Source organism: Bufo bufo, chromosome 11, assembly GCF_905171765.1.
Source record: "Bufo bufo chromosome 11, aBufBuf1.1, whole genome shotgun sequence".
Lineage (NCBI taxonomy): Eukaryota > Metazoa > Chordata > Amphibia > Anura > Bufonidae > Bufo > Bufo bufo.
The window spans coordinates 21,841,069-21,864,761 of NC_053399.1; the positions used below are offsets into that span (position 1 = coordinate 21,841,069).

Here is a 23,693-nt window from a genome sequence, read left to right on the forward strand (position 1 = left end):
TTTTTAGCTTTTTCCCTCCCAAACACGTCATTGTATTGGGTAATTTTTGTCCATGTTGCTATCACAGACACATAAAGATTATGTCCGCACATTCCATCAACTGTATCATAGCATAGCCCAGGGATGCCCACCCTGCGGCCCTCCAGCTGTTGAAAAAAACTACTACTCCCAGCATACCTGGACAGCCTACAGCTATTAGGGCATGTTGGGAGTAGTTTTGCAACAGCTGGAGGGTCGCAGGTTGAGCATCCCTGGTATAGCCTAAGAAACAAACAAAAATTGCACAAAGCACATAGTAATTAAACGTTGAAGAACAAGGGAAGGCTGGATGATGAGGGTGATGATCACTGCTAATTACAATCGAAAGGATATTGGCAAATCTCCTGCTCCATTTTGCACCGTCATTGGGCTGAAATATGTTCTAACAGCGACACCTAGTGGACTCTGTAATATCTGCAGCATATGACTCACAGACAATATGTCAACATTATAGCCACTATATTAAAGGTGTTGTTCCATTAGGACAACTTATCAGCTATCGACAGGATAAAGGATAAGTGTCTGAATGACAGGGGTCCGACCCCTGGGGACCCCACTTATCATGACAACAGGGACCTTGGTGACACATGCGTCTCTGCTGCTCTATTCAGCTCTATGACACTGCCAGAGATAGCCGAGTGCAAACTCTAAGCTATCTACGGCAGCTCCACGAAGTTGAATGGAGTGGCAATGCTCATGTGTGACCGCTGCACCATTCAAACATGAAGCATGGACCCGTGCTCTCGTGACCGGTCGATAGCCCCAGTGGTCAGACCCCCAATGATCAGACACTTATTCCCTATCCTATTGATAGGGGAGAGGTCATCTTAAGAGGACAGCCCCTTTAAAGGATTTCTACAGCCCCATAATTATAATTTTTTTTATCTGCCCAGAGTACCCCCAACACTACATACTCTTGACCATTTACATGTTTTTCATGTCAGGGCTTCCCTTCCCCTGTTGTCAGCATCACTGCATCCTGGCAGGATGTCTACATGCAAAACTTCCTGTTTTCATCAGCTTCCTGTTGGGTTTTCTAACCAATCCCAGCATGCTTTGCTGTGCAGTGTTGCTGTTCTGTCAGCAGTAACCTCGCCCCCTACACCTCCCATCTTCATTGTTTTAGTCAGTGCAAGCAAAATGAAACATTGGAGCAAAGCATGCTGGGATTGGTTAGGACACCCAGCAGGAAGCTGATGAAAACAGGAAGTTCTGCATGTAAACATCCTGCCAGGATGCAGTGATGCTGAGAACAGAAGAAGGAAAGCCCTGACATGAAAAACAGGGGCAAAAATGTATAGTGTCTGGGGTACTCTGTGCAGACAACAAATATTTTTTATTACTCCTGGAAACCCCACCAATCAGCTGTTCAAAGAGGCCGCAGCGGTTAGGCCTTTTCCGAGGCCATTGACTCCACCATACATTATTTAAGTCAATGGGGCTCAGCTGCAATACCAAGCGCAGCCACTTTCCAGTGTACAACACTATGCTTTGTAAGCTGGGAAGACACCAAAGCTCCGGCGAGCACAGCTGCTTCTTAAAACAGCTGATTGGCAGGGATCCGGGAGATGGACCACTACCATCTCCTGAGGATAGGCCATCAATATCAAATTCATGGATAACCCCTTTAATTGTTGTATAAGGAAAAGGTCTGCAACTTTCTAATATACATGTTTCTATTGCTCACCATTTTCAAGTTCTCTGTGCTTGCTGGCAGTGAATGGGAACATTCTTGTGTACATCCAGATCTGCAAAGCTGACGGGTAGTTTTATGGTGTATCAGCCTGGAGTCCAGGACTAGAGGAGATCTGTCCTGCTGCTCACACAGCACTGATTACATTCTGGGTAAGGAATGTTCTGGTCACTGATGGCAATCTGTGATCTTGAAAATGGTGAAGAATTGAAATTCCATGTCTATTAGAAAGTTCCAAACTGTTCATTAGATGGTAATTAGGCGTAACAGCCCCTTTAGTGTTTTGTTGCCCTGCCCCCCTTCATTAGGCTCCTTTCACATTACATATCCCCGCACGTTTTTCAGTACGCAGCAGGAAAGCTTCCGGCACATACGTTCAACAGAGTTCTTTTGACCTCCAATGGGCGGTATACATCGAGGATACCATTTTTTGGTTATTGTATGTAATAGTGCCGCAATCTATACCACTCTGTAGAGAGTCAGTGGCATTCGTTAAACACACGTGTTCTGATGTGAACCTCATGGGTTATGTGATCATGGGAATAAATGAACCCTTACAGCTGAGCCCGGGGGGGGGGGGGGGGGATTAGAGTAATTTGACGGCAGGTTGGCACCTATAATGAGGAAATGCCCCCCTCCCCCTGTTCAGTAATGTGCATGATACCCCCTGTGCTTCCTCACTATACGTAACGCTGCCGTCCTGTACTGACAGGTGGGGGTCTGATTGGACGCAAGGCTTGTATAGGGACCGGCTCGAAGATTGACACCATGATGTGTGTGGTGTACGGGTGGACAGAGGAGATGTCCTTCTCAGGAACCTCCACTGGAGACGTCTGTATCTGGAGAGACCTGTTCCTGATGAAGACTGTGAAGGCTCACGACGGGCCGGTGTTCAGTATGCACGCCCTGGATAAGGTGAGAAGAAAATCTCCACGACATCCACCTAAAATCGATCCTATCAAATCCTTTGCTTTATATTTACTAATAGTTACATCGCATCTTATACTGCAGTCACATCCAAAGCTGCATGGTCACAAAACTGACACCGAGTGTAGATAATTTGGAGTTTGATGCCAAGAGCAGCCAGCAGGTTGTATGGTTTTTCTTTGGATGTGTCTGGAGTATAGTAAGTTGTCTAGTCTCCTGTACATAAAGCTTCTTCAATAGAAAATTAAATATTCTGCAACTTTGAGTTTAGCTTCCTTACCACATTCAAGATTTCTGCTTGCTGTCAGTGAATAGGAATATTCTTGTTTATATCCAGAGGCTGAAGTTGATCTATAATTTTCGACAATCCTCTCTCCTATCCTGCTGTGAGGGTTCTGAATGCTCGCTCCTTGTGTGAACAGTATGGCGGTATACCGTTTGGTCGACTCCATATTGCTCTGGCAGATCCTGTATAGTAGAGAACTGAGTACAGTGTTTCCTATCGCAGGGCTTTGTGACCGGTGGGAAGGATGGAGTGGTGGCGCTCTGGGATGATTCTTTTGAACGATGCCTCAAAACCTACGCAATCAAGAGGGCTGCACTGGCCCCAGGCTCTAAAGGTGATGAGACCACTGACCGTGATGAGACGACTAACTGCACCGTCCAAACTGACCGTGATGAGACTACTAACTGCACCGTCCACACTGACTGTGACGAGACCACTGACTGCACCGTGCACACTGACCGTGATGAGACCACTAACTGCACCGTCCACACTGACTGTGACGAGACCACTGACTGCACCGTGCACACTGACCGTGATGAGACCACTAACTGCACCGTCCACACTGACTGTGACGAGACCACTGACTGCACCGTCCACACTGACTGTGATGAGACTACTAACTGCACCGTCCATACTGACTGTGACGAGACCACTGATTGCACCGTCCACACTGACTGTGATGAGACTACTAACTGCACCGTCCATACTGACTGTGACGAGACCACTGATTGCACCGTCCACACTGACTGTGATGAGACTACTAACTGCACCGTCCACACTGACTGTGATGAGACCACTGACTGCACCATCCACACTGACCGTGATGAGACCACTAACTGCACCGTCCACACTGACCGTGATGAGACCACTAACTGCACCGTCCACACTGACTGTGATGAGACTACTAACTGCACCGTCCATACTGACTGTGACGAGACCACTGACTGCACCATCCACACTGACCGTGATGAGACTACTAACTGCACCGTCCAAACTGACTGTGACGAGACCACTGACTGCACCGTGCACACTGACCGTGATGAGACCACTAACTGCACCGTCCATACTGACTGTGACGAGACCACTGACTGCACCATCCACACTGACCGTGATGAGACTACTAACTGCACCGTCCATACTGACTGTGACGAGACCACTGACTGCACCATCCACACTGACCGTGATGAGACTACTAACTGCACCGTCCATACTGACTGTGATGAGACCACTAACTGCACCGTCCATACTGACTGTGACGAGACCACTGATTGCACCGTCCACACTGACCGTGATGAGACTACTAACTGCATCATCCACACTGACCGTGATGAGACCACTGATTGCACCGTCCACACTGACCGTGATGAGACCACTAACTGCACCGTCCATACTGACTGTGACGAGACCACTGACTGCACCATCCACACTGACCGTGATGAGACTACTAACTGCACCGTCCATACTGACTGTGACGAGACCACTGACTGCACCATCCACACTGACCGTGATGAGACTACTAACTGCACCGTCCATACTGACTGTGACGAGACCACTGACTGCACCATCCACACTGACCGTGATGAGACTACTAACTGCACCGTCCATACTGACCGTGATGAGACCACTAACTGCACCGTCCATACTGACTGTGACGAGACCACTGATTGCACCGTCCACACTGACCGTGATGAGACTACTAACTGCACCGTCCATACTGACTGTGATGAGACCACTAACTGCACCGTCCACACTGACTGTGACGAGACCACTGATTGCACCGTCCACACTGACCGTGATGAGACTACTAACTGCACCGTCCATACTGACTGTGATGAGACTACTAACTGCACCGTCCACACTGACCGTGATGAGACTACTAACTGCACCGTCCATACTGACTGTGATGAGACCACTAACTGCACCGTCCACACTGACTGTGACGAGACCACTGACTGCACCATCCACACTGACCATGATGAGACCACTGACTGCCCCGTGCACACTGCACATACTGACCACAGTGTAGACTCCTCACTGAACATACTGACCACAGTGTAGACCCCTCACTGAACATACTGACCACAGTGTAGACCCCGGACTGCTCGTACTTACCTTACTGTAGACCCCTGACTGCACCGTGCACACTGCACATACTGACCACAGTGTAGACCCCGCACTACAGACACTGCCTTTTTTCCACATGGGTGAGCTGCCCACACACTGACCTCCTTGTCTCTTTTCCAGGGCTGCTCCTAGAAGACAACCCTTCCATTCGTGCCATAACTCTGGGACACGGCCATATCCTAGTGGGAACGAAGAATGGAGAGATTCTGGAGGTTGACAAGAGTGGACCGGTCACTCTGCTTGTCCAGGTAACTGCCTGCAATGTCTGCCTCTATGTTTGCACCTTTCCTGTAATGCTCTGTGCTGCTGTAGACAGGATAATGATTGCTTGCTCAGTTTTCTTTGCCGTCCAGCTCAATACAAGTAACGGCCTTGGCTTCTGGTCGTTTTTCTTACTAGATCATCTTGTACTCTTGCAGGGACACATGGAAGGGGAGGTCTGGGGTCTGGCTGCCCACCCCCACTTACCAATCTGTGCCACTGTGAGCGATGACAAGACCCTGCGCATCTGGGACCTGTCCCCCAGTCACTGCATGCTGGCCGTGCGCAAACTCAAGAAGGGTAAGAAGATGTCAGCCCTCCAAAATCATGGCCGTGATCTGCCTCCCTCGCTTCTCCAGCCATATGTTAATATCAGGGAATTGCACTATAAGCAATTCTCCAATATGTATTTACTGGCTGGGTCATTCTCATTACCAGCACTAACCTCTGCACATTGTTTGCAGCATTCAAACTTACTTCTGAGAATTTGTTACAGTGTATCCAGTATAGACCATCCCCTGTGAGCTAAATTGATATATGTTATTATCAGGTTGTTACTGATACATTTTGTAAGTCTGGATAAGTGAGAGAGACACTGTAACAAGGCCTCACTGACAGTTAGCAGAGATCTTGACAATCACAAAGTCTACTAGAAGTTGAGCAGCGATGGTTGTCGGGGCCATTGGTTATGAATGAATGAAGCTGTGACGGCTGATGCCCTGCGCTCTGTGCTGCCCCCAGGTGGCCGTTGCTGTTCATTCTCCCCGGATGGCAAGGCTTTGGCCGTGGGTCTCAATGACGGAAGCTTCCTGATTGTGAATGCGGACACGCTGGAAGACCTGGTGTCCTTCCACCACAGGAAGGATGTGATCTCGGACATCCGCTTCTCCCCTGGTAAGTCTATAACCGGTTCATCCCTCCTGCACCCCCCCCCCCCCGTTGTCTTACGCCCCTGAGGTATCTTGTTAATTACATTTTGTCTTTAGGCAGCGGGAAATATTTGGCCGTCGCCTCCTTCGACAACTTTGTGGATATTTATAACGTGATGAGCAGCAAACGGGTCGGGGTGTGCAAGGGGTCGTCCAGCTACATCACCCACCTGGACTGGGACATGAGGGGTGAGCGCAAGGCTCGATGTCACTTCTCCACAACATGCTATCATGTGGAGTCTATTTGCTTTAGTCGAATAGCACTGTGTCTTCTACTCCAGTCACATCCAGAGCTGCATTCACAGTCACTGTGACCATCCAGTTACCGGAGTGCAGTCCATTATGGGAGCCCAGAAGACGGGCAGATAAGCTGTTTAGCCCATTAAAGACCGGGCCCAGTTTCATTTTTGCATTTTCAGTTTTTCCTCCCCACATTCCAATAGCCATAACTTTTTAGGTTTTTCGTTCACATAGCTATATCAGGGTTTATTTCTTGCGGGACAAGATGCATTTTTAATGGCACCATTTAATTTACCATGTTTTGTATTGGAAAACCGGAATAATTCTGTGTGGGGTAAAATTGATAAAAAAAAAAACAATTCCACGAAGGTCTGTTGGGTTTTGACATTACAGTGTTCACTGTGTGCTAAAAATTACATGGCGTCCTTAGGCCTCTTGCACACAAACGTTTTTTTTTTCTGTTTAGGTTCCATTTTTTTTGCGTTCCGTATACGGAACCATTCATTTCAATGGGTCCGCAAAAAGTAACAGAATGTACTCCGTATGCATTCCGTTTCCATAGTTCCGTTTTTCCGTTCCGTTCAAAGATTGAACATGTCCTATTATTGTCCGCATAACGGACAAGGATAGGACTGTTCTATCAGGGGCCAGCTGTTCCGTTCCGCAAAAAACGGAATGCACACGGATGTCATCCATATTTTTTTGCGGATCCGTTTTTTGCGGACCGCAAAATACTGAAAGACATACGGTTGTGTGCAAGAGGCCTAATTCTGCAGGTCAGTACGATTACGGCAATACCAAATTTGTATCGTTTTTATTTTGTTTAATTAATAACCCTTGGAAAAATCTAAAATTTCTTTGCATCGCCATTTTCTGACAGCCATAACTTTTTTTATATTTTTATTTATAAGCCCTCATACAGCTCTGTAGACGTATATTTTTTTATATTACGTCTACAGAGCTGTATGAGGGCTTTTTTTTGCAGGACGAACTGTAGTTTTTATTGTTACCTTTTTTGGGGTACGTACGGCTTTTTTTTTTTTTTTTTGGGGAGGGGGGGGGGGGAGGAAACAAGATGACAAAAAAATGGAGAATCGTGTTTGTTTGTTTTTCCATTATGGCATTCACCACGCAAGAAAAATACTTTAATTCCCAAATTTTCGGACGTGGTGATACTGTTATGTTTTTTTTTTTATTGTTTTTTTTTATATGTAAAATTGGGAAAGGGGGTGATTTTAAATTTTTTTAAATCTTTTTTAGGCTACATTCACACGAACGTATTTTTTGTTTCCCTGTCCGTTAAGTTTTTTTTATTGCGGATAGGATGCAGGCCCATTCATTTCAATAAGTCCGCAAAAAATGCGAACGGCACACCGTGTGCTAACCGCATCCGTATGTCCGTTCCGTAGCCCCGCAAAAAATATAGAACATGTCCTATTCTTGTCTGTTTTGCAGACAGGGATAGGCATTGTTACAATGGATCCGCAAAAAGAACGGATGCCATACGGACGTCATCCGTTTTTTTTTGCGGATCCGCAATTTTCGGACCGCAAAACACATACGGTCGTGTGAATGTAGCCTGAACTTTATTTTTTTTTTACTTTTTATTCAATAATTTTTAGCCCCCTTAGGCTACATTCACACGACCGTATGTGTTTTGCGGTCTGCAAATTGCAGATCCTTCCCAAAAAAAACGGATGACGTCCATATGGCATCCGTTGTAACAATGCCTATCATTGACCGCAAAATGGACAAGAATAGGACATGTTCTATTTTTTTTGCGGGGCTACGGAACGGACATACGGATGCGGATAGGACACGGTGTGCTGTCCGCATTTTTTGCGGACCCATTGAAATGAATGGGTCTGCATCCTATCCACAAAAAAAATGAAACGGACAAGGAAACAAAATACGTTCGTGTGAATGTAGCCTTAGGAGACTATAACCCGCGATCTTCTGATCGCTTGTCCCTTAGACCATAATAGAGAACTATTATGGTCTATGTGATTTTCATTGCCTGCCTGTGAAGCTGTGCCTCATGCACAGCTTTGCAGGCAGATTACCATGACAGGTTAGGGAACCTCCAGCAGGCCGCAGGCCGTCATGGTAACCGATTGGAGCACTGCGAGTTCACTGTGGGGGCTCCGATTGAAAGGCAGAGGGAGCCGCATCCCTCTGCCTAACCTCACAGATGCCATGATCACTATTGAATGTGGCGTCTGAGGGAGTTAAATGAATGGTTTCGGCATCACTGCGGCTGGGTGCCTGCTGTATTGTACAGCCGACACCTGCCATGTATGGAGCGGACTCAGCGCAGCAGCCCGCTCCATACAGACCCTTGAGTTAAGGGGTTAGTCATACGTGACTATAGAATGTGGCTCAGCCACGACTAGATGAAAAGAGCAGCCAGCAGATTTGTGAATGCAGCTCTGGTGGTGACTAAAGTATAAGACCTCATGCAAATATCCTGTGCATCTCCAGCTCTATCTCAGGCTATAGACCCTCATATCTCACTGCCACCCCCTGCAGGGTCAGAGTATGTGCTGCGCATGTCCTGCTCTGCTGCATTGCAGGAGATGTAGTGTTTACCCCAGAAACCATGATCTGTTGGTTGTATATCATTTGGTGAATTTATCATGAAGTGATGGGGTCTCAGTGCTGCCCCCTGGTGCTCAGTCAGTTCTCTGTGTCTTCCTCAGGTAAACTTTTACAGGTGAACACAGGTGCAAAGGAGCAACTCTTTTTTGAGGCCCCGAGAGGGAAAAGACAAATGATTCCAGCTCATGAGGTAAGATGTTGGGGGTTGGCGCCAGAGTGAATGGATTTTGAGAGGTGTGTGCAGTATTAGGGAGTGTCCCCCAGTAGATGTACGTTCACCCAGCTTTCCTGTGAACAGATGACCCTTTGCAGGCCTCTGTGGGGGAGCCACAAGATTGTGGCAGGCTTCATGTGTAGTAAGCTTTTTATTTCTTAGGTAGAAAAAATTTCCTGGTCTTCTTGGACAAGTGTCCTGGGTCCGAGCTGTGAGGGCATCTGGCCGGTGATCGGGGAGGTCAGCGACGTGACAGCCGCCTCACTCAGCAACGACGGCAAAATCTTAGCCACCGGGGACGACTTTGGATTTGTGAAGCTTTTTCGGTATCCGGTGAAAGTAAGAATCATGATATGTGATAGAGGGTTATACAAGTCCTATGGTCAGGGCTATAGGAAGAAACCTACAGATGTAGCAGAGCTGGATGTGTAATAAAAATAGATAACACACAGTGATAACGCACAGAGTACAGAAAATGTAGTAGATGTTACCTGCAGTCCTACACTGAACAAAAATATAAACGCAACACTTTCGGTTTTGCTCCCATTTTGCACGAGCTGAACTCAAAGATCTGAAACATTTTCTACAGACACAAAAGACCCATTACTCTCAAATATTGTTCACAAATCTGTCTAAATCTGTGTCAGTGAGCACTTCTCCTTTGCCGAGATAATCCATCCCACCTCACAGGTGTGGCATATCAAGGTGCTGATCAGACAGCATGAATATTGCACAGGTGTGCCTTAGGCTACTTTCACACTAGCGTTCCGCTCGTGCGCTTCGTTTGAAGGGGCTCACGAGCGGCCCCGAACGCATCCGTCTGGCCCCAATGCATTCTCAGTGGAGGCGGATCCGCTCAGAATGCATCTGCCTGCCAGCGCTCAGCCTCCGCTCCGCTCAGTGAGCGGACACCTGAACGCTGCTTGCAGCGTTCGGGTGTCCGCCTGGCCGTGCGGAGGCGAGCGGATCCGTCCAGACTTACAATGTAAGTCAATGGGGACGGATCCGCTTGAAGATGACACAATATGGCTCAATCTTCAAGCGGATCCGTTCCCCATTGACTTTCAATGTAAAGTCTGAACGGATCCGCTCAGGCTACTTTCATACTTAGAAAATTTTCTAAGTTATAATGCAGACGGATCCGTTCTGAACAGATGCGAACGTCTGCATTATCGGAGTGGATCCGTCTGATGAAACATCAGACGGATCCGCTCCGAACGCTAGTGTGAAAGTAGCCTTAGACTGCCCACAATAAAAGGCCACTCTGAAATGTGCACTTTGATCACACAGCACAATGCCACCGATGTCGCAATGTTTGACGTAGCGTGCAATTGGCATGCTGACTGCAGGAATGTCTACCAGAGCTGTTGCCAATGCAATGAATGTTCATTTCTCTAACATAAGCCGTCTCCAAAGGTGTTTCAGAGAATTTGGCAGTACATCCAGACCACATGTAACCACACCAGCTCAGGACCTCCACATCCAGCATGTTCACCTCCATGATCGTCTGAGACCAGCCACCCGGACGGCTGCAGCAACAATCGGTTTGCATAACCAAAGAATTTCTGCACAAACTGTCAGAAACCGTCTCAGGGAAGCTCATCTGCATGCTCGTCCTCATCGGTGTCTGGACCTGACTGCAGTTCATCGTCATAACCGGCAAATGTTTACATTCGATGACGTCTGGCACGTTGGCGAGGCGTTCTGTTCACGGATGAGTCCCGGTTTTCTCTATTCAGGGCAGATAACAGACAGCGTGTGTGGCGTCGTGTGGGTGAGCGGTTTGCTAATGTCAACATTGTGGATCGAGCGGCCCATGGTGGCGGTGGGGTTATGGTATGGGCAGGCGTATGTTATGGACAGCGAACACAGGTGCATTTTATTGATGGCATTTTGAATGCACAGAGATCCCGTGACGAGATCCTGAGGCCCATTGTTGTGCCATTCATCCACGACCATCACCTCATGTTGCAGCATGATAACGCACGGCCCCATATTGCAAGGATCTGTACACAATTCCTGGAAGCTGAAAACATCCCAGTTCTTGCATGGCCAGCATACTCACCGGACAATATTTGAGAGTAATGGGTCTTTTGTGTATGTAGAAAATGTTTCAGATCTTTGAGTTCAGCTCATGCAAAATGGGAGCAAAACCGAAAGTGTTGCGTTTATATTTTTGTTCAGTCTATGTAACACTACAGATAACTCTGAATACAGATAATGTAGTAGATCTTACCTGCAGTCCTATGTAACACCACAGGTAACAGTGGTAACTCTCTGAGTACAGATAATGTAGCAGATGTCACCTGCAGTCCTATGTAACGCCACAGAGAATACAGTGATATCACAATATGGACTCTGCTACATCTCTATATGACTGTGTCTCTCTTTGTGTATTCTGCAGGGGAAGTTTGGAAAATTTAAGAGGTATGTGGCTCACAGCTCCCACGTCACCAACCTGCACTGGATCTATGATGACAGCCTCCTGGTCAGTGTTGGGGGGCCGGACACCTCCCTCATGCTCTGGACTCACGAAGTGGAAGGACATCGGGAGATGAGACAGTGTGACAGTGAGGAGTCTGACTTAGACTCTGAGGAAGATGGAGGTACTGCAGAGAATAGGAGCATGATGGCTGTAGTCATAGCTCGAAGGGGCCCCTGGAGTCGTCCTCTTCTGTCAAACTGTAAAAAATTCTGTTTCTCGGAAAGATGGATGCCAACCAATATGGATGCTGTTAAAGCTGCTATAGGAGTTGCCATCCAGCTTTCCTAGAGTACCGATAAATCACATGCTCTGTAGATTTTCCATTCAGAAGCTTAGGCCAGTTGGGTACCATTATGAAATCACCCTGTGGTTGGTTGAGGATCTGCAAGCATAGTGACCACTGTCATCACCATTACTCCCAGGTTATGACAGCGACGTGACGAGGGAGAATGAGATGATGTACACCATCAAAGCCTTATCCACCAGCATCCGGCCTATGGCGGGAATCAAGCCTCACCTGCAGCAGAAGGAGCTGTCCCTGGACGAAAGGTAACAGGTGACATCTGCACAGCGCTGAGTATACAGGCCCCTTCCAGTCCCCAATAATTGTCGAGCACTAGGTAACCTTAAAGGGGATGTCCCATTCTCAGACGTTTCCCTGGTGACCGTCTGATTACTGCATACTGCCTGGTTGGGTTGATCATGCTGTTTAAAATGATAAATTTATTTTGTCTTTATGTTAAACAGGTGCAGAGATATCTGTGTTTTTTCCATATGCAAATGAGCACATTAGAGCACTAGGGAGCAGGGCTTAATCCTTGAAGCACTGCTTTTGTAACACCCCTGTGCTATGCACATTTCCCCCTCCCCTTGATTGACAGGGCTAGACATCAGCATGCTAAGGGCAGAGCTGTCTCCTAAAGCTGTGTCATAGCATGTACATATCATGTTTAATATAGCCTGAACATGTTGAGAATGGAGGTTTTCTATGCTTAGAAAGCTAATACATATTTTTGGTTTGTTCACAGGCACAACATATGATTATAAAGAAACCAGTAATATGTATGAGCGTTTTGAGTATAGAATACCACCCTGCTCAATATGAGAGATTTTAGCTTGGAAGTAAGTGGTCAGCCTTGCATGTAGATGTCATAGGTTCAACTCCCAGGAGAGGCTTCTAGATTTTTTCTTCATTTATTTTTTTTCTCCCTCATTTAACCCATTATAAAAAGGCTATAGCCTTACTATATTGAGAATAGAGTTTTTCTATAGTTAGAAAGCTAACGCATATTACTGTTGTCTTCATAATGATATATTGTACCTTTTGAATAAACCGGGAATATGTATTAGCTTTCTAAGCATAGAGAACCTCTATTCTCAATATAGTAAGGCTATTGCCTTTTATTAAAGGGGTATTCCGGTAAAGTAACTTAATTTTTTAAAAACTACATTTAGGCTGCAAGCTGTGACCCAACCAGAACCCATACCTATACATATAACCCAAGTTTCAATTTAACTTGCCATCCATTTGTCTAGCTCCTGTGTGAGCCTGCAACACACAGAGTATTATGGCGCCTGATCTTTCCTCACAAAATTTCAAAGACTGCAATACCCACAATCCCTTGCTTTCCTGCTGTGAGTTTGTGCTTGTTCATGAGTGTTGAAGTTTATTGATTGGCTGCCTGATATACAGTCCAGTCCGACCCCCTCTACTCAGTAATCACCAGTACACTAACACTCCCTTTGTTTCACAAGACACTTAGCTAGAGAATTGACACACTGAGCATGCTCGACCTAACAAAGGCTCAGAACTACAGGTCGGTGCCATGGTATTTTATGAGGAAACACAGTGAGTAACCTACTTTTATAACTACTGAACAGTAAATATGTTTTAGACTAATTCATCATCAGTAAGTTTCACATAAGTTATATTTATGGTAACCGGAATACCCCTTTAAAGATTAAATGAGGGAGAAAAAAAATAACTAAAGAAAAAAAATCTAGACTTTTCTCTTGAGAATTCCTGTGATTCCTCTTATTTGATCCTGGGACAAAGGCTGATCACTTTCCTCCAGGCTTTAGCCTTATCATAGTGAGAGGCATGGTTTTCTATACTTAGAAAGCTAATACATATTACTGGTGTCTATATAATCATATATTGTGCCTGTGAATAAACCAACAACATGTATTAGCTTTCTAAGTACAGAAAACCTCTATTCTCAACATGGTAAGGCTATAGTAAGTAGTGTATTTGATATGTACATGCTAGGGTACAGCCCTGCCCTTAGCATGCAGATATCTAACCCTGTCAATCAAGAGGAGGAGGCAGAGCACAGGGGGTGTTACAAAAGCAGTGCTCTAAGAATTCGGCCCTGTCCCCTGGTGCTCCAAACTGCTTTTTTGCATATGAATAAAATGTAGATATCTCAGCAGCTGTTAAAAACAGACAAAAGAAAGGTATTGTTTTATTTAGCATGATCAACCCAACCAGGCAGTATGCTTGGTTTAATGGAGTTAATTTTGCGGACAAAGGATTTTTAAAACCTTCCTGACCTAGCCCTGCTTACACAACTGAGAGTTTGTTACAATGTATTAGCTGTCAGCCTGGAATCCAGTACAGTAGAGAAAATTGTGTTGCTGATGTGTAACAGAGGACTGGATGCATTGTAACAGACCAGCTGTGGGAGTAGGTGAGGTTTTTTTTCAACCTCCGAATGCAAATTGTTTTAATTCACTGACAGCATGCACCTTATTTAAACCCCACCTGGTTGCGCAGTCTGCTGGTCACCATAGCATGTAGTTGTATGGGTTATTGATCCCGATGTCTTCAGTGTCGTTACCACTGCGAGGCTGCTGTTTCTAGAACAATGATAGTGAACCTTTTAGAGACCGAGTGCCCAAACTGTAACCCAGAACCCACTTATTTATCGCAAAGTGCGAACATGGCAATTTTCCCTGAATACCAATATAGTATATCTTCCATGTACTTTATCACTTAGCTATAAAAGCCTGTCTACATTCAGTGCGCTGCCTGTCCTGTTCATAGTGTGCCCTGCACTGATGAATGGCAGGAAAAGTTTAAGGCATATTTGTGCACCGTAGACTGTTTCCAGGGTGTGGGTGCCCACAGAGAGGGCTACAAGTGCCGCCTCTGGCACCTGTGTCATAGTTTTGCCACCACTGTTCTAGAAGATGTTACAGCTTATGGCAATGTCATATAGAAGTTGTTAAAAATCCTAGGCCTTGGGTGATACAGACCAATGAACGTGATGATTTTCAACTCCTCTCCCTCCGCGATGGGTTCCCTCCCCTCCCTGCGCGATGGGTTCCCTCTCCTCCCTGCTCGATGGGTTCCCTCCCCTCCCTGCGCGATGGGTTCCCTCCCCTCCCTGCGCGATGGGTTCCCTCCTCTCCCTGCGCGATGGGTTCCCTCCTCTCCCTGCGCGATGGGTCCCCTCCTCTCCCTGCGCGATGGGTCCCCTCCCCTCCCTGCGCGATGGGTCCCCTCCCCTCCCTGCGCGATGGGTCCCCTCCCCTCCCTGCGCGATGGGTCACCTCCTCTCCCTGCGCGATGGGTCCCCTCCTCTCCCTGCGCGATGGGTTCCCTCCCCTCCCTGCGCGATGGGTTCCCTCCCCTCCCTGCGCGATGGGTTCCCTCCCCTCCCTGCGCGATGGGTCCCCTCCCCTCCCTGCGCGATGGGTCCCCTCCCCTCCCTGCGCGATGGGTCCCCTCCTCTCCCTGCGCGATGGGTCACCTCCTCTCCCTGCGCAATGGGACCCCTATATGTGTTCACACCTCTTGTTACAATGTATATCAGGGGTAGATCAGTTCTCGGCTTTGGCTGTTTTCTCCTTTTTTGTGTAAATTCTCATATTTTGCTGAAACCACAAATAACTGATATTTCTCTTCTTCCATCCTCGCTTACTTGAAGGCAGGGAGTAGTCCGGTAAGTGGTCACTGCTGCACCCCAGTCTATTATGCTTTTTAGGGGAAGGGGATAATCTGTCTGGATCTTTGCAGCACTGAAATGCGGCAGCCGTTCTTGCATGTGACCTCTGCATCCTCATTTTTGCAGCTGCTACTTTTTATTTACTGTTGAATGAGGTGTTATATCATGTCTTCTACTCCAGTCACACCCAAAGCTGCACACAATTAACAATTTTACAGGCTGCCACTTGGCAGACATAGAAAGAATGCTGACAGGCACATCTACAGACATCCTATAATACACAGATGTATAATGCACCCCGTATAGAAGCTGCACACACCAAGTGGTGCGAGATTTATTATATTTGCAGTTTTGCCTCATCTTCTTAAATTATTTGCATCAGAGCAATAAAAATGGTTGCAGAAGTCTACACACCCTTAAATGTGTTCTTCAATGATCTCCCTTTAAGTGCGTGTCTCCTCTGCCTCCTCCTCCTCCGAGCAGTAGATGATGCTTTTTATTATATTTTTCCATCATTCATCTTTGGGTTTATTTGCATTTCCTAATTACCGGAATGCTGTGGGAATCTGTAAAGTCCGTTGACGCCCCCATACTATGACTGTAAATCTGGGGTCTGCGTTTATGGGACCTGTATGAAAGCTGTGCTCTTAAAGGGCACCTGTCCTAAAATACATGAACATGGGTTCCTCGATGGGTGTTTACCTTCACTGCTCTGGGATTTTCGGCTTTAATACTGACCTTTGTAGCATTCCTGGACGGATCTGACCTGTCTTCATATTTCTAGAGTCCGCCATTCACTGTCCTCGTGTGTGTAACTCTTATCTTTCTCTTACCTGCTGCTGTGTAGAGGTTCCAGGTAAATCTCTCGCTCTCAGTGTCCCGTCCATCATCACATCCATCGACGTACCTAAAACCCATCATCACTGACCAGGCGATTTTTCATTCATACAAGTACTGCCTCCTAGAGGACACTGGGGGGATCTACAGACCTTCCAGTCCATGCAGCTTGCAGTCTGCTCCTGTATCATGTCTTATGGTCTGTGCCGTGGCCCTTTCGCACTCTGCAGATCTTTCTCGCGTGTGAGACGGCCTCCTCTTACTCTCCGTCCTCTGTTTCAGACCTCCCGTCAGCAGAGCGTTACCGCCGCCCGAGAAACTTCAGACCAATAACGTCGGGAAGAAGAAGAGACCCATTGAGGTACAGCAGCAACCCATTATGGGTTCATATTCAGTGGTACTGGTTTAGAGGTGACTCCCATCATCCATTGCTTTGACCATGATGGGATCTTGATTGTCCTGCAGGATCTGGTGCTGGAGCTGGTGTTTGGATACCGGGGTAAAGACTGTCGGAATAACGTGCACTATCTGAATGACGGTGCTGATATCTTGTACCATGCTGCCTCTGTTGGGATCCTGTACAATGTCGCCACAGGTAACATACTAACGCGGTAACGGGGGCACGCCCCCAGATCTTCCACCTCTCACTTATATCTTCTCTCGTTTTCTAGGATCTCAGAGTTTTTACCAGGAACACACAGATGACATTTTGTGCCTCACGATCAACCAGCATCCAAAGTTCACCAACATAGTGGCAACTGGCCAAGTAGGTATGTTTGTACGTTAAGCCCTGACTAAGCACCGTTACAGAGCACCAGATCCCCTGCTTCATCACACACCGCCATAGAGTTACATGATAGAATTCTGTCTGCCTGCAGCCACCACTAGGGGGAGCTCCCTGCAGATTGATACAGCCACCACTAGGGGCAGCACCCTGCAGATTGTTACAGCCACCACTAGGGGGAGCTGCCTGCAGATTGATACAGTCACCACTAGGGGCAACACTCTCTGCAGATTGATACAGCCACCGCTAGGGGCAGCACCCTGCAGATTGTTACAGCCACCACTAGGGAGAGCTGCCTGCAGATTGATACAGTCACCACTAGGGGCAACACTCTCTGCAGATTGATACAGCCACCGCTAGGGGCAGCACCCTGCAGATTAATACAGCCACCACTAGGGGGAGCTGCCTTCAGATTGATACAGTCACCACTAGGGGCAACACTCTCTGCAGATTGATACAGCCACCGCTAGGGGCAGCACCCTGCAGATTGTTACAGCCACCACTAGGGAGAGCTGCCTGCAGATTGATACAGTCACCACTAGGGGCAACACTCTCTGCAGATTGATACAGCCACCGCTAGGGGCAGCACCCTGCAGATTAATACAGCCACCACTAGGGGGAGCTGCCTTCAGATTGATACAGTCACCACTAGGGGCAACACTCTGCATACAGATCGATATATTCACCACTAAAGGAATCTCCCTGCATTCAGATTCATAGTCACCACTAGGGGGAGCTCCCTACATACTGATTGATACAGCCACCACTAGGAGGAGCTCCCTACATGCTGATTGATACTGTCACCACTAGGGGCAGAACTCTGCATACAGATTGATATATTCACCACTAAAGGGAGCTCCCTGCATACAGATTGATGCAGTCACCATTATGGGCAGCACCCTATGTACAGATTGATACAGTCACTTTTAGAACAAATTATAATTTTTATGAAAATCATCATTGAATAACTCTCATACAGTTACCAAGTCATACCACTGTATAAGGAACAAATAATACGTCCACACCAACACCAAGTACATGCCGTTTAAAATGGCGGTCATCCGGAGATCCGGAGCTTGTGGCCCAGATGGCCAGTGTAGTCGACTGCCCCAGCTGGTAGATAAATGACATAAACATATAAGACCTACACTTTATATATTCCGGTTGGTGATGTTGTTATTTGTTATAAATCCTAGTTACAGTAGACGTTTCTTTTATGTGATTTCAGGTGATGCAGCGGACATGTCCGGTAAGTCGAGCGTTGTGTAATCTATGTGATACGGGGTGAACATTTCTATTCGTATTGGTCGTGGCTTCTTTGTAATTTTTGTGATACCACATTGTATACGGGTCCTTTTCAAAATTGTATTAAACTTGTTGGGGTTTATCTATATCTTGTTTTGTTAACCATATCCCTTATCCCCCGCCATCCCCAGCCTCGGCCCCCTCCATACATGTGTGGGATGCAATGAGTAAGCAGACCCTCTCCGTACTTCGCTGCTTTCACTCCAAGGGCGTGTGCTCCGTCAGCTTCAGTGCCACCGGAAAACTGCTCCTGTCTGTGGGGCTGGACCCAGAACATACCGTCACCATCTGGAAATGGCAGGAAGGTATGTACGGAGTGAAGGAGATAGGGGGTGGGAGATAATGTGTAATGTGGAGGAATGAATGGTCTATAGGAGGAGCGCTGTGCAGGAATGAATGGTATATAGGAGGAGCGCTGTGCGGGAATGAATGATATATAGGAGGAGCGCTGTGCAGGAATGGATGGTATATAGGAGGAGCGCTGTGCAGGAATGAATGGTATATAGGAGGAGCTCTGTGCGGGAATGAATGGTATATAGGAGGAGCGCTGTGCGGGAATGAATGATATATAGGAGGAGCGCTGTGCAGGAATGAATGGTATATAGGAGGAGCGCTGTGCGGGAATGAATGGTATATAGGAGGAGCGCTGTGCGGGAATGAATTGTATATAGGAGGAGCGCTGTGCGGGAATGGATGGTATATAGGAGGAGGGCTGTGCAGGAATGAATGGTATATAGGAGGAGAACATTGCAGGAATGAATGGTATATAGGAGGAGGGCTGTGCAGGAATGAATGGTATATAGGAGGAGGGCTGTGCAGGAATGAATGGTGTATAGGAGGAGCGCTGTGCAGGAATGAATGGTATATAGGAGGAGCGCTGTGCGGGAATGAATGGTATATAGGAGGAGCGCTGTGCAGGAATGAATGGTGTATAGGAGGAGGGCTGTGCGGGAATGAATGGTGTATAGGAGGAGCGCTGTGCAGGAATGAATGGTATATAGGAGGAGGGCTGTGCAGGAATGAATGGTATATAGGAGGAGAACATTGCAGGAATGAATGGTATATAGGAGGAGAACATTGCAGGAATGAATGGTATATAGGAGGAGCGCTGTGCAGGAATGAATGGTATATAGGAGGAGGGCTGTGCGGGAATGAATGGTATATAGGAGGAGGGCTGTGCGGGAATGAATGGTGTATAGGAGGAGCGCTGTGCAGGAATGAATGGTATATAGGAGGAGCGCTGTGCGGGAATGAATGGTATATAGGAGGAGCGCTGTGCAGGAATGAATGGTATATAGGAGGAGCTCTGTGCGGGAATGAATGGTGTATAAGAGGAGGGCTGTGCGGGAATGAATGGTGTATAGGAGGAGAGCTGTGCGGGAATGAATGGTATATAGGAGGAGCGCTGTGCAGGAATGAATGGTATATAGGAGGAGAACATTGCAGGAATGAATGGTATATAGGAGGAGCGCTGTGCGGGAATGAATGGTATATAGGAGGAGGGCTGTGCAGGAATGAATGGTATATAGGAGGAGCGCTGTGCAGGAATGAATGGTATATAGGAGGAGCGCTGTGCAGGAATGAATGGTATATAGGAGGAGCGCTGTGCAGGAATGAATGGTATATAGGAGGAGCGCTGTGCGGGAATGAATGGTATATAGGAGGAGCGCTGTGCAGGAATGAATGGTATATAGGAGGAGCGCTGTGCAGGAATGAATGGTATATAGAAGGAGCGCTGTGCGGGAATGAATGGTATATAGGAGGAGCGCTGTGCAGTAATGAATGGTATATAGGAGGAGGGCTGTGCAGGAATGAATGGTATATAGGAGGAGGGCTGTGCGGGAATGGATGGTATATAGGAGGAGCGCTGTGCAGGAATGAATGGTATATAGGAGGAGAACATTGCAGGAATGAATGGTATATAGGAGGAGCGCTGTGCGGGAATGAATGGTATATAGCAGGAGAGCTGTGCAGGAATGAATGGTATATAGGAGGAGCGCTGTGCAGGAATGAATGGTATATAGGAGGAGCGCTGTGCGGGAATGAATGGTATATAGGAGGAGAGCTGTGCGGGAATGAATGGTATATAGGAGGAGCGCTGTGCAGGAATGAATGGTATATAGGAGGAGCGCTGTGCAGGAATGAATGGTATATAGGAGGAGCGCTGTGCAGGAATGAATGGTATATAGGAGGAGCGCTGTGCGGGAATGAATGGTATATAGGAGGAGCGCTGTGCAGGAATGAATGGTGTATAGGAGGAGCGCTGTGCGGGAATGAATGGTATATAGGAGGAGCGCTGTGCGGGAATGAATGGTATATAGCAGGAGCGCTGTGCAGGAATGAATGGTATATAGGAGGAGAGCTGTGCGGGAATGAATGGTATATAGGAGGAGAGCTGTGCGGGAATGAATGGTATATAGGAGGAGAACATTGCAGGAATGAATGGTATATAGGAGGAGAACATTGCAGGAATGAATGGTATATAGGAGGAGAACATTGCAGGAATGAATGGTATATAGGAGGAGGGCTGTGCAGGAATGAATGGTATATAGGAGGAGCACTGTGCAGGAATGAATGATATATAAGAGGAGCGCTGTGCAGGAATGAATGGTATATAGGAGGAGGGCTGTGCAGGAATGAATGGTATATAGGAGGAGCGCTGTGCAGGAATGAATGATATATAAGAGGAGCGCTGTGCAGGAATGAATGGTATATAGGAGGAGGGCTGTGCAGGAATGGATTACTGAAGGTGGATGAATGAGTGGTGATGTACTGTAGACTTGTGGAGGGAATAAGGTGAATGAATGTTGGGTGTGAGAGGACAGCCATGTGCTGAGCAGCAGGTTTCCTAAATCTCACCCAGGTTCTTTATCTGCCCAGGTGCCAAACTTGCCAGTAAAGTCGGTCACAACCAGCGGATTTTTGTGGCTGAATTCCGCCCGGACTCTGACACCCAGTTTGTGTCTGTAGGGGTTAAACATGTGCGGTTCTGGACACTAGCCGGGAGGGCGCTACTGAGTAAGAAGGGGATGCTGAGTTCAATAGAGGACGCCAGGATGCAGACCATGTTGGCTGTGGCGTTCGGAGCTGTGGGTATCATTTCTGTTCTTTTTTCCAGCTTCTCCGGACCCCCTGAATGGCCGATTTGGCTGTACTCCCGTGATGCCTGTGTTCCTTTATTACAGGGAAACCTGACCTTTACTGGTACAATCAGCGGGGACGTCTGCGTCTGGAAGGATCACATTTTATCACGGATTGTGGCCAAAGCTCACAATGGGCCGGTGTTTACCATGTACACCACCCTGCGGGACGGGCTGATCGTGACCGGGGGCAAGGAAAGACCGTAAGTGGTGCAGCCACGGTTATAGTGAGGGGCGTAATGATGTGGATACAGGGCTGGTGCAAGGATTTTTGCCACCCTAGGCAAAAGCTAATTTTGCCTCCCCTTGACTCCGCCCATTGACCACACCCCTTTACCCGCCCCTTTTTCAGCCACCTATTGCATGCAACATTTAACTATGGTCGTGTACCCTGTGCCAGTCTGACTATGGTCATGTATATATAATATCCAGCCATTGTCTGCCACCTAGTACCATCCCAGTGATGCCAATCACTCTGCGCTGTTTAGCAGGTTGGCACACCAAACACGAGCAATGCCACCTATTCACTGCCAGGCGCCATTCAGCCACTGTCTGAAATCCTGTGCCACCAGGGCAACATAAAACAGTATGCTGCCTTGTGCCCTCTGCCAGTCTGGCACTGTCCTGCACCCTGTACCATTCATAGCCCTTTAGACAGTCTGTGCCACCTATTAGGCTCCATGTGCCACTGCTGGGCACCCTGTGCCAGTCAGAATCTATGGCCCCTAGTCAAGCAGCAGGTGTGCCCTGACCCCTGTACACAAGTGTGTGCCACCCTGCTGCCAGTCACTGTCCCGCAGCCTCTGACACCCTAGTGCAGATTGTCAGAGTGCGGTTGCCAGGGGTGCTCACCAGGTTCTGCTCCTCGCTGTGCTCCAGGTCCACATTGCCTTGGCTCTTGCCAAGATCATGTGTCTTCGGCACATGATCCCGCGAGACCCACCTCTGGAGGTCACTGGTCTCGCGGGATTGCGCGCCCGAAGTCAGGGCCGGTGCAAGGATTTTGTCAACACAAGCGAATCTACATCCCCCCTCCCCATCATTTCATTTCTGCCCCTCATGATTCATGTCCATTTTTTGCCCCCCCCCCCCCAATCATTTCACATTTCTGCCCCTCATGATTCATGTGCATTTCTTGCCCCCCCCCCCCATGTGCTAATATCATAGTGCCATCCTCTCCCCTTGCCCCCTAATTTGCCAGTATCAAGTGCCTCTCTCCTCCCCCCCTCCATGTGCCAGTATCATGGCGCCAATAGCCCCCCTCCCCCGTGGCAGTAAAGTAACAGTCCGGTATTTTAAAAAAATAAAACACTTTTATACTTACCTCCATGTCAGCCTGTGTTCCCACCAGCCTCTTGTGTTGAAGATTTGGTGCTCGTGTTCTTATTTAGCCTGTCTTTCAGAAAAGTTTATGCTGGGATTCGAACCTGCCCCAGTACGCTGTGTATGGATGTAGCAGAGCTGGTTGTGTTGGGGCAGCTGTGATGTGTATGAATGTACACTAGGTATCAAAGTTACCTACAGTAGAAGTCTTATATTTTAATTTTTTTCTCATAGCTGTGTGGGTAAATGCTTTGCCTCTAATGTGAAAGGTCGTGAGTTCGAATCCCAGGAGAAACTTTAATGAAAGACAGGCTAAATGAGATTTAAATACACTAGGGTCTTGTAGCTGTGTGTCAGCTGCGTGCCGCTCGCTTTGCCCGAAGTGACTGAATAAACTCACAGCGCATCCGGCCGGTAAGTACAGGAACAGAAGGAGTCAAGGAGATGATGTCAGATGGATCACAAGTAGGGGGCGGGGCGCAGGCGGCGGTCGGGTGCTACTGCTTGGGATTCGGACTCCAGAGTGTCGGCGCCCCCAGCCAGAGTGCGCTCTACGCG

The 23,693-nt window shown here is 47.6% G+C and overlaps 1 protein-coding gene across 8 annotated transcripts in view; it reads left to right on the forward strand.

Annotated features, from left to right (window-relative positions):
- The window catches only part of EML5 (EMAP like 5), a 118,312-nt gene that overhangs the window by 81,951 nt on the left and 12,668 nt on the right, over positions 1 to 23,693 (forward strand). For 6 of the 8 annotated variants that reach the window (XM_040412182.1, XM_040412183.1, XM_040412190.1 and 3 more), the window contains 18 exons: positions 2,445 to 2,647; positions 3,168 to 3,279; positions 5,190 to 5,317; positions 5,489 to 5,630; positions 6,072 to 6,224; positions 6,317 to 6,448; positions 9,199 to 9,287; positions 9,474 to 9,650; positions 11,716 to 11,917; positions 12,219 to 12,345; positions 15,729 to 15,743; positions 16,866 to 16,944; positions 17,049 to 17,178; positions 17,255 to 17,353; positions 18,596 to 18,616; positions 18,804 to 18,977; positions 21,553 to 21,761; positions 21,858 to 22,015. In XM_040412182.1, coding sequence (XP_040268116.1) covers positions 2,445 to 2,647; positions 3,168 to 3,279; positions 5,190 to 5,317; positions 5,489 to 5,630; positions 6,072 to 6,224; positions 6,317 to 6,448; positions 9,199 to 9,287; positions 9,474 to 9,650; positions 11,716 to 11,917; positions 12,219 to 12,345; positions 15,729 to 15,743; positions 16,866 to 16,944; positions 17,049 to 17,178; positions 17,255 to 17,353; positions 18,596 to 18,616; positions 18,804 to 18,977; positions 21,553 to 21,761; positions 21,858 to 22,015 — 2,350 coding nt within the window. The remainder of the gene's footprint in view (positions 1 to 2,444; positions 2,648 to 3,167; positions 3,280 to 5,189; positions 5,318 to 5,488; positions 5,631 to 6,071; positions 6,225 to 6,316; positions 6,449 to 9,198; positions 9,288 to 9,473; positions 9,651 to 11,715; positions 11,918 to 12,218; positions 12,346 to 15,728; positions 15,744 to 16,865; positions 16,945 to 17,048; positions 17,179 to 17,254; positions 17,354 to 18,595; positions 18,617 to 18,803; positions 18,978 to 21,552; positions 21,762 to 21,857; positions 22,016 to 23,693) is intronic. The other 2 variants (XM_040412186.1, XM_040412184.1) reach the window with 1 other exon arrangement.